The sequence below is a fragment of the Erithacus rubecula genome (assembly GCF_903797595.1).
Source record: "Erithacus rubecula genome assembly, contig: SUPER_Z_unloc_6, whole genome shotgun sequence".
Taxonomy (NCBI): domain Eukaryota; kingdom Metazoa; phylum Chordata; class Aves; order Passeriformes; family Muscicapidae; genus Erithacus; species Erithacus rubecula.
In genome coordinates this window covers 654376-668946 of record NW_027635650.1, presented here as the reverse complement: position 1 = coordinate 668946, position 14571 = coordinate 654376, and the positions used below count along the sequence as shown (strand labels likewise).

Genomic DNA, 14571 nt, shown 5'->3' with positions numbered 1-14571 from the left:
TGGGAAAGGGTGAGCTTAGTGGTCCCACAGGCTGTCAGAAGGTGTTGCAAGGGCTTGCCTCAGGCTAGGTCAGTTCAGCAGGTCTGCATTGCATGTGTTTGCAAAGGTAGAAAGGGTGCCAGCTCTGCTCAGAGTGCACTGGACATTCTTCAATCATCTTGCAGCTGTGGCTATCTGACACCATCTCTGGTCTTTTTCTGCTGCATTTCTCCAGACCACAAGGCCACTGCATAAGTTGCACTTTACAAGTAGGGTGGCAGTGGGATTCTCGGGACTTTATTATCCCAATTAATTGAAGATGTAATATATGAGAGCAAGAGGGAGAGTTTATTTAATCTTAAATGTAAACAGCTGCAGGCTTCATAATTTATTGGCTAAATAGTTCTTTATTTATACATCTTATTATTTCTAGAATAGTGGTTTAACTGCTTAACACCTTATGCTTACCTGTGCAAAATGAAGCAGTCTCTAGAATTGTTCCAGGCTAATAAATATCTGACTTTTGTGTTTGTTCCTAAGCAATGTCAGGCTGGGGCTGGTAGCAATAACTTGTCTGAGTTCAGGACATAGTGGATGCCCTCCTTGACCTGCTACACCAAAGGAGGCCTCAGGAAGCACTGGAAATTGTTCCAAAGGGCTGTGGATTGTTGAAATCAGGGAGCTATTCCTGGAATGCATTGCTGCCTGATGAGCTCCTTTCGTGGTTCCCCCCAGCATCAGTGCCCACAGGGGAGGGGTCATGAGACACCTGGCCCAGCCACAGCATCCATTCCTATGTGAGGTGAGATCTATTCCCCAGCTGGATCAAATCCAACCTTAAACCACCACCTCTGCCTGTGGGAGTGGAAAGCAAGCAAGTGTACCTCGAATCCTTTGCTTTTATCTTGCTCCCATGACCCCTTACTTTATTTGTTCCTCTCATGTCATGGAGTCCAGACAGGTTAACTTGCTGCTGGCCCTTACCTACAGTGTAGGGGGGTGCCTCCTGTCCCTATCCTCAGCCCATCATCACAAGCTCAGTGTGGGCTCAGCATCGAGAAAGCTGAAAGACTTTGGAGCAATCCTGCTAAGTGATGCTAAAACTGCCCATTTTTCCCTTATCAGCAGGCTTCACAGAGTACTGTTCTTGCTCCTCCAAGTTCCCCTCTCAGAGGAGTTAGAAACAAAGAAAGTTGAAATACATTGTCTCCTTGAGCAAATGTTATGGACTTACGCAAGTAGAAGGGAGATGGCCCAAGCGTGGCCTAAGGATCTTCCTCCTTCCATGCCTTTGGACTTCACCAGCCCTTGGAATCTGTTGATTCATCTATCACATGCATGACAAACGCTCCAATTTCTGCAAGCCAGGCAGATGGTGCCACCAGTGTAGTAGAAGCCCACCTTCCCCCATGCATTCCCCTCCAGCCCCTGAGGTTGTACCTCAAGGTATAACCATCCCCCCCAGCACTGTCAGAAAGATACAAGCACAAGGCATTCCCAGAGCCTGCCTGTGTATACACATGTGTATAAAACCCACAGACTGCCGTGGCCACCCTGTGGCGATTGCATGTCACAAGCTTGCATTTGTCAGCTGCAGGTAGCAATGGAACTTCATGCGGCTCCCATGCCTCCCTCACCTTGTCTGTCTACCAGCCTGGACCATAGGAGGAAAAACTGCATTTCAGGTGGATGTCCCTCTCCACCATCTCCTCAGGTTTTTTTTCAAATTTCTCAAACTTATCAAGGTTTTGTTACTGGAGAGGCTGCAGGACTGCTGCCAACTACATCAGATAGAACCACTGAGAGCCAGATCCAAAAGGGACTTAACCAATGGCCAAAGTCAGGACCCTCTGTGATACCTGATTTTAAATGAAAGCTCTAAACTATAAAGGCAGGGAGAAAGGAATAAGAGCGCATGAGAAAAAGCATATTGTAAGACACATTTACCAGGTCAGACTCTCCCACCCTTCACCAAGGGCCAGGGATCAGCACAACAGAGTTAATCCAGCAAGTATTTCAACAGTATGCTCCTCAAGCCAATTCCTTTGGTGGCTGAAAGCTGCATGTCAACAGAGTACAACACAAAACTGCAATGCCAGTTTGTTGGCTTTGGTGAAAAAATAGAAGTAATTTTTTAGCTTGGTAGATCCATCTCGTTTTGATGTATGAACAGTTAAGAAATTAAACATTAAAATATTACCAATACTCCTACTGGAATCATTCCAGAGGGAATTGAAGTCTACCTCCATTCAGGTCAAAGAAAGAATGGAAAGCAGATGGCTAGCTGGAGTTGAAGTTGATGCTGAAAGAGTCCAAAGAGACATGTGGGTAGTTAAGCATCTCACATGCATGGCATAGGCTTCCCCAAGTGCACAACAACCCTTTCAGAACCCCTGGATGGAGGTAAGGAGTGTCACTATTCCACTGCAATTTGATGACTGCACAGTTCACTTGTCCACTCACTGTGACCCCTTGGCCCTTCCTTTCATGTTAGTTAGTCCTCTCTCATAAAGCCTAATTATTCCAGCTATGTGTTTTAATTGCTGTACTCAAGGAAGTACTTCTCTTCCTGTTGGTCAGCCCATTATAAGCAAGCTATGTAACAGGCCTGCAGACAAAAACTTCTTGTTTTTCTTGTTTGACAGCAAGGCAGAGATCCCAGCTATTTCATAGCCAAATGACACAGACTACAGTCATTGCCTGAGGGGAGAACTTCTCCCTGAAATCCTTATCCCCAGAAGAAACTTCTATGTTGTTTTTTCTCTGCCATGTACATCAAGTCTACCAAACATTCAAGTCAGCTAGCCATCTACCCACTTCCCTCTTAGAGGCATCTTTGCAGATCATTGGATCAAAGCAGCTAATTCTGTTCATGCCAGCAGCAGACCACAGAGTTTAATGAAAGAGTGGATACTGTGCTACTGCCTGGCACAGTAGCCTCACACCTTTACACAAAAAACAAGCAAAAAAATGCACCCACTGAGCTCTGTATGAAGTATCATTACTTAATACTCACATGGGAGGGCATATGGCCCTACGCTTTAACAAGGATACTAATACCCATTGCATTTAGAACAAAATGTTTATTTGCTATACCTAGTCTTGCTAAAGACTAAAACATCCTGTCCATGCCTGTTGATTCAAGCCAGTTCCCATCCAGAACTAGGGTTCTCTCCTCCCAGTAGGGGCACTTTTGCTCTAGGAACTGAGGCTCCTTACATAAAACCAGAACGAAGCATAGGCTTTGCTTTCCATCACCTGTAATGACAAGGACCAACTACAGTCAAAGTCTGGTATAATTCTGCATTTGAGGATTATGTATTGTTGCCTTTAAAGGGAAAATTTACCTAACATGAAGATCTTCATTGCATATTCCTCAAAGAGCCAAGCCTTAAAGAACATCCTTCAAATTAGGGTATGCAAGTTATTTTCATCACAGTATGCCCACATAGCAGTTCTTGGGAGGGGAAGATGTTGCAGCACAGGAAGCTGAACTCACTGCCCTTTTAAGAACTGCTTTGCACCCCTTGCTTCAGCACAAGAGGTATTCCAGCTATTCTGGTCTTCCCAATCATTACTTGAATTTCCAGTCACTGTCACACTGTCCAAGGCTACTGCAGAGTAGCATCTTATTAAAAAAAGCAAATGAAGTGTAAAGTTAAACCCAGCACAGCAGCAATGCACCACTGACTGCACCTTTCCCGTGCAACAACCTGATCCAGTCTTGTCTCAGCAGAAATAAGGCATGTTGCAGCACACTCCAGTATAATTTCTTGAGGATGAAGTGGGATGCTGGGGCCTTTTACTTCATCTGGAACTTTCAGCAGGAATTTTTAAACCTTTCTTGCTCACAGTTCCTGCCCAAAGGTAATAAATAGGCCATGCAGAAACTGTTTTCAGAAGGAATGCTTGTTTGCAGATAGTGTGGTGTTCATAGTGCATTTTTGCTACAGCTTCATTTTATTCCATCCTTATGAGTCTGTCCATGGTGCACCACTTGGGGTAGTGGTTTCCCATTTACCTTTGAAGAGTTCAAACACACAGCTGCACTTCTTAGTCAAATAGCCAGAGCTACATGGAAAATATTCCCCATGTTCTTCTAATTGTATAATCACAACTCAGAACTTATATCCAAGAAAAGCCTTGATGGCTCATCCTCAAGTAAAGGGTGTGGCCACTTCTTGGACTAGAAAAATCTTGTTTCAAATTGGGAACATACATTAAACTGTTCAAGGCCCCCAGTCCTCCAGAGCCATCAAGAAATTAACGCATGCTTGCAAAGTGAGTGTAAGGCTGAGTCATCGGTGAGTGCCCTCCCACAATGAGTCTCACTCATTCCAGGAAGTCCAGCAGCACAGCTCACTAAGCTGTACCCACTGCTAGCTACAGCCCTGCTCCCTTCTTTACTGAGTTCATATACAGGATCACATCCAAACCAGCAGGGAAGCTATTTTGATACAGTGAAAAAAAAAAAAAATCACTGTTCCTCTTGGTTACAGTGTCAAGAGTAGGTGAATAGCAGGAAACAAAAGGCTGGCAGGTTAGCATTCATCTAGACAGCCTGATTTGGGATTGGAGGACCACAGAGTCCAGTTTACTGTCCAACTCAGTGTCAAATGCATTCTAAGAGCACAAGGGTGCAGTCAAATGAAAATTAGAAGAGTATATATATCTAAAATTCTCTTGACCTTAAGAAATCACATATTTTACTTCTTCAGTCATTTGTTCCACATTATTGCCTAGGAACAAAGCAGCCCAACTCAGACTAAACACAATTTTTTACTAATAGAACCAGAAAGTACACATATTAATGGCAAAGCAAATCGAAAAGGCAAAAAGACAGCAAGTCCAAGTCCTATCCTGCACTTGTATGGTAGGATTGATACCATGCTCTGGAAGGACAAGTTTTAGTTTTGAGTCCAAAATGCAGCTTGAAACATTTTAAGAGTCTTTTAGCTACACAGATGTAACAAAAGAAAGAACTATCCCATCCATGACTAACCTGTTTTCTCCAGCTCTTCATTCTGTATTTGTAAACCAGATTATAGCCTGGTGACTACCATCTGAGTAGGGTGGCAGCAGACTCCTCCTAAAGCAACTGTCATGGATCCCAAGCCAATAGTAGATGAGGTTGCCTTTGACAAGTCTTTGTATCTAGACAGTACTCCTTTAACACAGCAAAACCTGACACTCCTGACATTAACAAAAAGATTAAAAATTTCATAAACACACAGCAATATGCAAAAGTGAAGAGTTTATACTTTATTGTTGAAGCCTGTAATTTAATACCAAAGCACTCATGTTGCAATGTCTTCATGGCTGCAGATTAGACTAGACTTTTAATGGTCTCTTCCAGCTTCTCTTTATTGGCCCCAGAGAACTCCTGCACCTGTAAAGTGAGATTGGTTTTTAGAACTCTTGCATTCAGTGCTTCTTAACATTAGTTGCATAGAATCCAGTCACATACACACCTATTCAACTCCGCTAAAAACTGAAACTTTTCCCACCCTCCAAACAGTATTTTCCACTTGTTTATGTATTTATTCCCCACTAAATTTATGCAAAAGTTAAGACAAAAGACTATCAAAATTTACTTCCAGACTACCATTGATCCTGAATCAGTATTGTGTAAGACTCAAAAAGATGCTTGAAGACACTCTGAAGGTCCCCACATATCACAGGCAGCTCAAAGTCATCTTGAGTTGGTTGGTCAGGACCCTACCAATCAAGTTCTGGAAGAACTATTCAAACAAACCTACCCCGTGCTTGTCTTCTCCTGTGAGAACTGTTCTTGTAACTTACAAGGCAGAAAGGTAGAGACAGCATTCATCTGCTGTCTCAAGAACAACAGCTCTGTCTTCCTATATCTACAGGGGTGCAAGATACAGAGAAGACTACACTACAGGCCATGAAACTGGTTGCTTGATACAAAAAGCCACACACTGACTGTAATCACAATTCTTCCAATAACAGCATGAAGTTGCAGAAATTCACCCTGACAGAGCTGTCAAACGTTTATATTGACCCCATACTGAACTGAAAGTCACCCTACATGTGACACTCTACTAACACCAAGGTGCAATTCTATCCCCTTCAGCCCTGAAGCTTACACCCAAGCATTGCCTTCCTTTAGAAAAGCCTACATTCAGCTTTCTTAGCAAACTAAAAGCCTAAGACAACACATTCAGCTCAGCAAGTTCAGGCAGAGAGCTACTCAAACTCCCCTGCACAGGTAGCCCACTGTGCCATCAGAGCACGATCTGCATGCCACCTCATCCATCTCTTGGAAGAGCAGACACAAGAGGTCTGTTCAGTCCTCTAACAGGGACAGGACCATCACTTCAAAGGTTATACAGCCTCTGTGTGAAATAAACTAAATAGCTGTTTGTTGTATATAACTTCAACCAAGTTAGAGGCTTCTGTTTAGGTGCCTATGGAATCCCATCTATAGTCATGTATTTACCTGAACACAAACTGCATCCAGATAACAAACAGTGTCCAAGTAAAAAGCAGGGTGCCAGGAAGATAGACCAGCAGTCTTAACACAGACATCTCATCCCACTATCTCCCATGAAACCATCTGTAAGACTGACCTGTAACTCAGTTCACTACCTGTGAACAACACAGTTTGCACCACCAGTTAACTGCTGGTTACATTTGCTGCAGTAATAAGATGAACTTGTTTGCTCTCAGGAGTGTCATAATGCTAATGGTACCATAGAGACATGATCAAGAGAAAGCAGACTAAGTAGTTCAACACTCTCAATCTTCTTTCAGGTGTTTAGCTTGCTTGCTCCAGTTCCAAAAAGTCAGAGCCTACCTTCTTTCCATTCTTGTAGAACTGGAATGTTGGCATGCACTTCACATCACAGTGTGAAGCAACATCCTGGAAGAGACAAAAAACCATCTTCAATTTTTAAAGATGTAAAATTAGAACCACTTTAGCTGAGTTCTGTTTAGGTGACAAGATAAAGCCATTACTACTCAACATAAAACAAAAGCACTTCTGCTAGTCCATCTATAGCAAAACTAGTGCAGTGTTAACATTTCCCTGAAGTAAGCCTTAAAGATCCCTTATTCAGCATTTAATTAATGCAATAGCAAAAACCTTAACCTATACTCTGTTTGGAAAAAAAACAATAGACCTCATCAAAACAGATGCCTGCTTGTAAGACTCAAGAGCCCTATGGCAACTCTAGGGCTTCCATGGGATATTTTTCAAGTACCAATTTGGACAACACTGAAACTGCAATACAGCACACATTTTATTGCACTTAATTCAAGACCTATTTCATTTTTAATGAAAGAGGAAACAGTGCCAAAGGCAGTGGAGGGACCAGACAGATCAGTAGGTTGTGAACCATTAGGTTTAAGGAAGACTGCATCAAAGCAGCTTCAGACCTTAGACTAATGCTCCCTCCCAAAGTAAAGGGTCAGTGCTTCCAAGTTATCTGATTATAGCATGCCATAGGACTTCAAGTGTGCTGATAACCAAGGCAGTTTGTTCCATTCAGGTGTTCCCTGAAAAAAATAAAAATCGTTCTTTCCAGCTTTGCATTTCAATTTTAAGTTGAAGTAAACTCTTGTTTCAGTATATGTGAAGACATTTTGAATTCTTGTCTGTCACTTATGTGGAAGTCCTTAGCTGTCCTCCCTCAGTACCACCCCAGACTTACCTGGGCATCATCCACATCGATTTCTATGAACACCACATCCCCATACTTCTCACACAAACTCTAGAAAGAAGCAAAAGGAACTATGCAGTTACAGTGTTCCAGGAAAGCTTCCTGAAAACATGCATTCCTATAAATTGAAAGACTGGTGCTGCTTAAATTGCTAGTGAAGCATGCTTTGTTATCTTGAAGCAGCTATTTTACTACCAGAGCAAAAATATTCTGTTCTGCTGCCAACTGTTTCTGGAGGTGTCTGTGGGAATGTGTTCTCTCCAGAAAAACGCAAACATCCCAACGCATGGGTGGAAGGCCTTCTCTTGCAGGCTTCAGCTGATCACCAAAAGGTGCTACAGCTTCTCATAGCTTGTCAGGAGATAACACAGCCACCTAAACATAGCTGGAGGAGTTACATTAACCGTGTACCAAAGGATAAGCAATTGTTTTCTCTGTGTCCCTCCACTTGACAGAAAGCAACTGAAATTCATGTAACAGGTCAATGACAGCGCAAAAGCTAAACTTCATATTAGTTCCCAGCTATATCAATGGTCAGTCTATTTCACTTGGTAGTCTTAAAAATAGATACTTTGGCAACTTCTCACTCTTCCAGAAAATGGCAGCAATCATATAAGGCCAAAGGAATTTTCCTCCATGTAACTGAAGCAACACAAACATTCATATACAATTGAATGCAGAAATAAAACCAGAAAAACTACTTACATGGAAAAAGGGCTTGATCATTTTGCATGGTCCACACCATGTGGCAGAGAAATCAACTACTATAAGCTTCTCACCAGCAGATTTCAGTTCTGCCTCAAATTCAACCTACAAAAAAAAAAAAAAAAAAAAACCAAGATTTTCCTCCTCTTTTTCTAAATTAAATAAGACTAATCACAATGCTGGTTTGTTCTCAGACTTAACACACTAATCATTATGGCAAGTCAAACACTTAACTGGGTAATTTGTACCATCATGTAAGTGCTTCAGTATGAATTGTTTTCATTGGTGCTAGCAGCAGTCAGTGTCTTATGACTCATCAATTAGAAAACGGCCACAATGCTCAAACTCCCCAAATTGTGGAAACAAACTAGAAATTCTCTAGTTGTTATGCTCAACTCTGACAGCTGTGTTATCCCCAAAAGATGATCCTTAGTTTTTTATAATCCATGTTCTCATTTCTGTCTAATTTTCTTTTGGGATGGACTTTCCTCTGCAGAATTTGAAAAGGACAGATACAAACCTTTGTATAGGTTTCCACTCTGGTGACTTTCCCAATCAATGGCTAACATTAAAATGATAGTGTGTTTTACTCTAAAGCATGTTTCTGAAGGCAACCTCATAGGATAGTTATTTTGCCAAAAGAACCCACATTTGACAGCATTAGTCAAAGCAATGCTACACATACAGACCACACAAGTAAACACCCAATACTTATTCAGAGTCTTCAAGTCCGTGTGTTGCGCTTAGTCAGACAAATCCCTGGACAATATTTTTTGGAACTAAACATCCTTACATACCATTACTCTTTTGTTTGTCAGAAAGTGGATGCTTTAGTAGAACTGAAAAACATTAAAAGCAAAAAATACTTGCATGCTAGCAAAAGGCAAGCAAATATCTCAGTCAGATGCAGAAAGTGCTGATAACCTACTTCCTGACACTGTCGTTGTCAACAAAACTACAAGCCACTTCAATAATTTTCAATTTTGTTATCTTGGTAATCAAGCTTCAGGAGAGCTGTTAGCATAAACTTCAAAAGATAGCTGCTTTAGTCCCAACCAGCTTAATGGAGTAAAGCACTGGAGTCCTGTCAGCAACAGCTGACTGAAAGCAGTATGGTTACTGCCAAATGTACACAGGGGTTGGTTTTGCAGTGCAGGACTTAACTAATTCATACCTGCTTCTGCAGTCAGCCACAATAAATTGCAACTCATCTCTAATAAGCTAAAGAAAGTCATGCAGGTGGGGACCCAAAAGTCAAACTGGCCACGAATATATTTAACAAACAAGCAGAGATCCCACATGAGCATACTTATGTACGTGTAATCCTACATGAAACTCTTCACAGCTTCCTGTAACTTCAAATACACTCAGGATTACATCTCCCTGTTAACAGGGATTTTCCCTTCCCACATAGCTCTCTTCACAGACACAGCATCCATGCTGGTTTTTCCATCCTTGTGTCTTGGACAGTCATAGTCTACTCTACTACAATATTAGTAGCAACACTCCACACCACCTACTCTCATTTTGAACGAGATAGGAATAGTTAAGTTTTCCCATCTCCCTACATTCCCTTACTCCTGTACTAATGTAGTATGCATTCCTGCACCCATTCCCACCAACAATGTTTAATGTCCCCGTACAAAACAATCCATGTTTGCTGCTCCATCCCATCAGTTCCTCAGTTAAGCCTCACTCTTTTTGGCCTTGAAATCCTACTGCTGATTTTCGGTACAGCTTCTCACACCTCTACCCTGTACCATCACCACTCTATTGATTCCACTTCCCACAGCTGCCAGTTAGACCATCCTCATTTAACCCCTAAGTCTCCTTTCCAGCTACATAATTACTGTATTCTGCAAAAGGAAGCACAGCCCTGGAATGCATTCATCATATGGCCACACGCCTCAGGGTTGCTATTGCACAGAACAAAGGGAAAGTGGGACAGCAATAATTACAGCTAGTCACATATACCATTCACCACTGGTGACCTGGTTCTGGCTTTAAGTCAAGTGCTACCCTGCAAATCATCTCTACTATCAGTCAAAATTGCTGCAGTGTAAAGAGATAATGGGTCCCACAAGTTAAAAAAATATATCAAACTAGTGAGAAGTTCTAAAAGTTTTCTTATTGAGCCTAATTTCCCTGGAGGAAGGAAGACAGTAGCAGGAGCAAAACAAAAAACAAGCTGCTTGACCTGTCTGACTAACTTCACTAGTTGTCTTTCATGTTAACTGTAAAGTGACAAGCTTTTTTATAAAAAACTAAAAAAATCTCTATTACCAGAAGAGGAACCTCCCATCACAGGAATATTTTGTCATGCTTTGAGAGGATCTTACAGCCTGGTTAAACAGCATTTTCTCCAGGTAGCATCTCACTGGGGAAACCTCAGCTAGCATGCTGGTCAATATTGGTTTGTTCTTTGCGGTGCTGTGTTTTTTGTTGTTACAGTTTTCTTAAATATTTAACTACAACCTTCCTGAGCACAAGACCTCATTTTACTTGTATTTCTGTCCAGCAGAAAAGGGCATGCTACCTTCAACAAACATATTGGTAGCAGGCATCTGTTCCCAAGGGCCAATTAAGAAGCTCAAATAATGAAAGCCTCTAGTGCCTCAGAGGTTCCCAGTACCAGGCAGTGCTTCAAAACAGAAGCTGCTGGCCACAAATGGTGCTGAAAGGAGTCTGCTGCTCTCAGCAATAGATAATATAGGTCCATACTATCTGGCAGATTTGATTAAAGCTTGGTTGTAAACATTATTTTCAACACATATCAACTCACCCTTGAACTTGCCCAGTCATGCAACTTTGTGGGGATTTTTAAATACAGAAGCTAGCATAAACAGACCAAAGGTTCAACTGCCTAAACTCCCTAGGACACACAACTTCTAAAATTATCTCTTACAGCAAAAGCTGTAATTTTTCAGCATTTTCTTTAAATCAAATAACAAGAGAGGCAGTTAGAATGAAGAAGAAAGCTTTGGCAGCACCAGCTTTTTAGGTTTATAAGCCCCACTAGCTTTGGCTATAAAAGGCAGCATGTCCCATAATCATGCCTTCTTACAAGTTACACTAGTTACTCCTCTCAAAACGACCACTACTAAACGACCAAAATACTGCTCCTTCTGTGCTATAGCAGGTACTACAGAGGGATCAGTCAAGCACCCTGAAAGGAGCCATTCTTCAGAAGCTAGTCTGTTTCTGAAGAGGTATGTAGGGTGAAGGGCCACACCTAGCCAGCTCTCACTCATAGAAGCTCTTGCAGACAGTGCAAGAATGGGTTTTCCCCTTTGCATCCGAGAAGAATACAAACCTGCTTTACTGAAAACCGGAGTTAATCCAGAAATCCCAGCTGCACTGTGCTTGAATACTCTGGATGTCACTGACGTTAAAATGCTGTTGTCAGCATGACTGTTGAGTCCACACTCTCCGTGAATGAGTAACAAAAGTTTGCTTTAACTAGAATTTAACTACAGTAGACTATTAATCAATGCTCATAGCTATGAGGATAGTGGAAGTGTAGCTGGAATAGGCTCTTCCTCCACAGCCAGGTTTGACTTGCCATGTTTAATCAGTTCCTGTGTGTAACAAAAACCTCGAATCTTACACCAAAGTTTGCCCCTTCTGTACCATCATAAACATAGATGGAAGAAGAGGTGCAAAGCAGAACAACAATTCCAAGTTGCATTCACACACCATTCTCTCTCCAGATCCTGAATGGAAAGAAATTTCGTTCATCTTAAGGAGCTTCCTGCATTCACCGGTTTTTGAGCTATGGTCACAAATGGTAGTTTGTATATTTATGTATCCGATGTCAACACTTTATGGTCTAGTGGGAGATGTCTGACGTACCTTTCATTTATGAAGTGAACTGATTGTAAAAGAGCACAGGTTAGAAAAACAAACTTGGATGTGTGAGAGGCTGGAAAGACTGAGGTCCCAAAACATTCTGGGGTGTAACAAGTGGGGGAAGAGGCAGGTCGGGCCCTGCTGTGGTGGTGCAGTGCACACCCCCCATCCCTAGAGCTTGTATCCTAGACACAGCGTCTGCCAATCACGGGCACCCTGGAGGCAAGGAGTATTTAAGGCCAAACATGCTGCTAGCATGTGTCTTGACCCTACCTCCTCTTGGAATTTCTATCAGTGAACACTGCTGGGACCCAGCAGTTAGTAGCTACTATGTGCCCCTTTTTATGTCTTCTCCGTCTGTTCTTGGAATTCTTCTAACTCCCTCTTCTCAAAATTTTGGAGTAACTTGAAATCAACAAGCTTAGAGTTTGCTAAGCTGAACGGGCTTAGTTAATGCTTTGAGACACTTTCTATGTTGACTGAATGTTGCACTAAACCTTTTGCCAAAGTCCTCTGATTTTCTAAAATTGCCAGTGAAATATTTTTTGTTATTTTGACCTCGAGTATATCTTGTTGGTACTTCTCCCCTATGTCTAACTCAGAGTAGAAGAACAATTGTAAACCCTGTTAGAGACCTTGCTGAGTGACTTTTTTCAGACTTACAGGACGCCCACACGGCCTTACTTGCAGATGCCCAGAACAAGATCAAACTGACATTTGCACCAAATTTCAAGTTCAAAAGGTGAGACTAGTTTAACAGGATTTTTCCTGAAATGAAGAGCTTGCTAAGTTTGCATGAAGAATATTTTTTGACACTTGGGTTCCCAATGTACAGCTAACAAATACTCTGTTGTTATCTATCAACCACATCAGCTGCTGTGCACAAGACCACATGCTATTTCATCACCAGCAGGATATTTCCATGTGTTGGTCTAGGCTTTACTACTACTCTGTATCTCAGAGCCACAGACGTGTCTGTATTCACAGAATCATCCAAACAGTAATGTGCTGCATTAGGGTTGTGAATATGCCAGACAGCACCATAACAAGGAAAATACTTCTTATGCCAGCAACTCTTGCTGGTTAAGTATGGGGAATGGGCTCTAACAGTTCAAGTCAAGAATGGCTGAACTTTTCCATGATGTCCTGCCCAGAAATGCTACAGAACTTAGGCCAAACTCTAAGAAAACCACCCGGTACCCTACACACTAGAAGTACATAAAGCAAATCAGGACTGCTAAATTAGGGTACTGTATCACAAAATCAGTTAGGTTGGAAAACACCTTCGGGATCATCGAGTCTAATCTGTGACCCAACACCACACTGTCAACCACACCATGGCACTCAGTGCCACGTCCAATTCCTCTTAAACCATCTGCAGGGACGGTGACTCAACCATCTCCCTGAGAAGCCCAACGCCTAGTCACCCCGTCTTTTAAGACATTCCTGCTGATGTCCAACCTAAATCTCCCCTGACGAAGCTTAAGACAGTCCTCTCCTCCTGTCTCTGTAGTCCCTGCTCTCCGCCTGAGAAACGACACTTTTTCCTTAAGACTTCAAAGTGCGATGACCAACAACGTGCCATAACGCGAAATTGCATCACCTCCCTGCCCGTTGAGAGTCCCCGCGCCCCTGGTCAAGCAGCAATTTGTCCCCTTCCTGTGCCATGACCGAGCCTCCCGCGCGGCTTCCCCGCTCCCGCCGCATGGCTGAAGCAGGCTCCGCCTGCCCGGGCGGCACACGGGCTCTCACCCGCCATCTGCAGCGGGCAGGGCCTTTCGGGAGCCCCGGGCAGCTCGAGCAGGCTCCCCCCGCTACCAAGCTGCCCTCGGCAGCGCTCCCTCCCCGTTCGCCCGCCCGCCGGGGAGTGATGCTCGTCCCGCCGCCCGCCCCTCTCACGGCGAAAGACATGGCCGCCTCGCCCGTCGAACTCACCAGGCTGCCCACGATCTTCACCATGGCGGCGGCGGCTGGGAAAGGAAGGTCGGTGATGTAAATACAAGAAACCAAAGTATTCGTGCCCGCGCTCGGCTCGTCCCCTCCCTCGCCTCCCGCCGCTCCAGCGCTTCTCTTGCGCTTCCCCGGCCGCCTTTTTATCCCCAGCGCCGCGCCCCGCCGCGCATGCGCAACCCCGCCCCCTGCCCCCCGCGCCCCCGCCCAGGGCGCCGCCGGGCCCGGGGTCGCCGGGGGCCCAGCTGAAGGGGGGGCAGCGGGGGGCGCGCCGAGCAGCGCAGCCGCGGCCGGGAGCGGGGGGTGGGTCCGTGCCGCCTGTCGGGGGAGCCGGGAGCCGCAGCGGAGGAAAGGAAAGCCCAGGAAGGCTGGAAAAGTGCTGTGTAACGATGAGCAGGAAGTG

The 14571-nt window shown here is 43.7% G+C and overlaps 1 protein-coding gene across 2 annotated transcripts; it reads right to left on the bottom strand.

Moving 5' to 3' along the window:
• Positions 1–4739: 4739 nt before the first annotated feature.
• LOC306815061 (thioredoxin) lies at positions 4740–14327 on the bottom strand. 2 transcript variants are annotated; one of them, XM_079331672.1, is made up of 5 exons: positions 14154–14327; positions 8370–8474; positions 7656–7715; positions 6800–6865; positions 4740–5368 (listed from the first exon to the last, which is right to left on the bottom strand). In XM_079331672.1, the coding sequence occupies exons 1-5, from the start codon at positions 14175–14177 to the stop codon at positions 5306–5308; spliced, it is 318 nt and encodes a 105-aa protein (XP_079187798.1). In that variant the 5' UTR covers positions 14178–14327; the 3' UTR covers positions 4740–5305. The 2 variants fall into 2 exon arrangements, with proteins under 2 accessions (XP_079187798.1, XP_079187799.1); XM_079331673.1 differs by lacking the exon at positions 7656–7715 and having other exon boundaries at positions 5263–5368.
• Between the last annotated feature and the right edge of the window lie 244 nt (positions 14328–14571).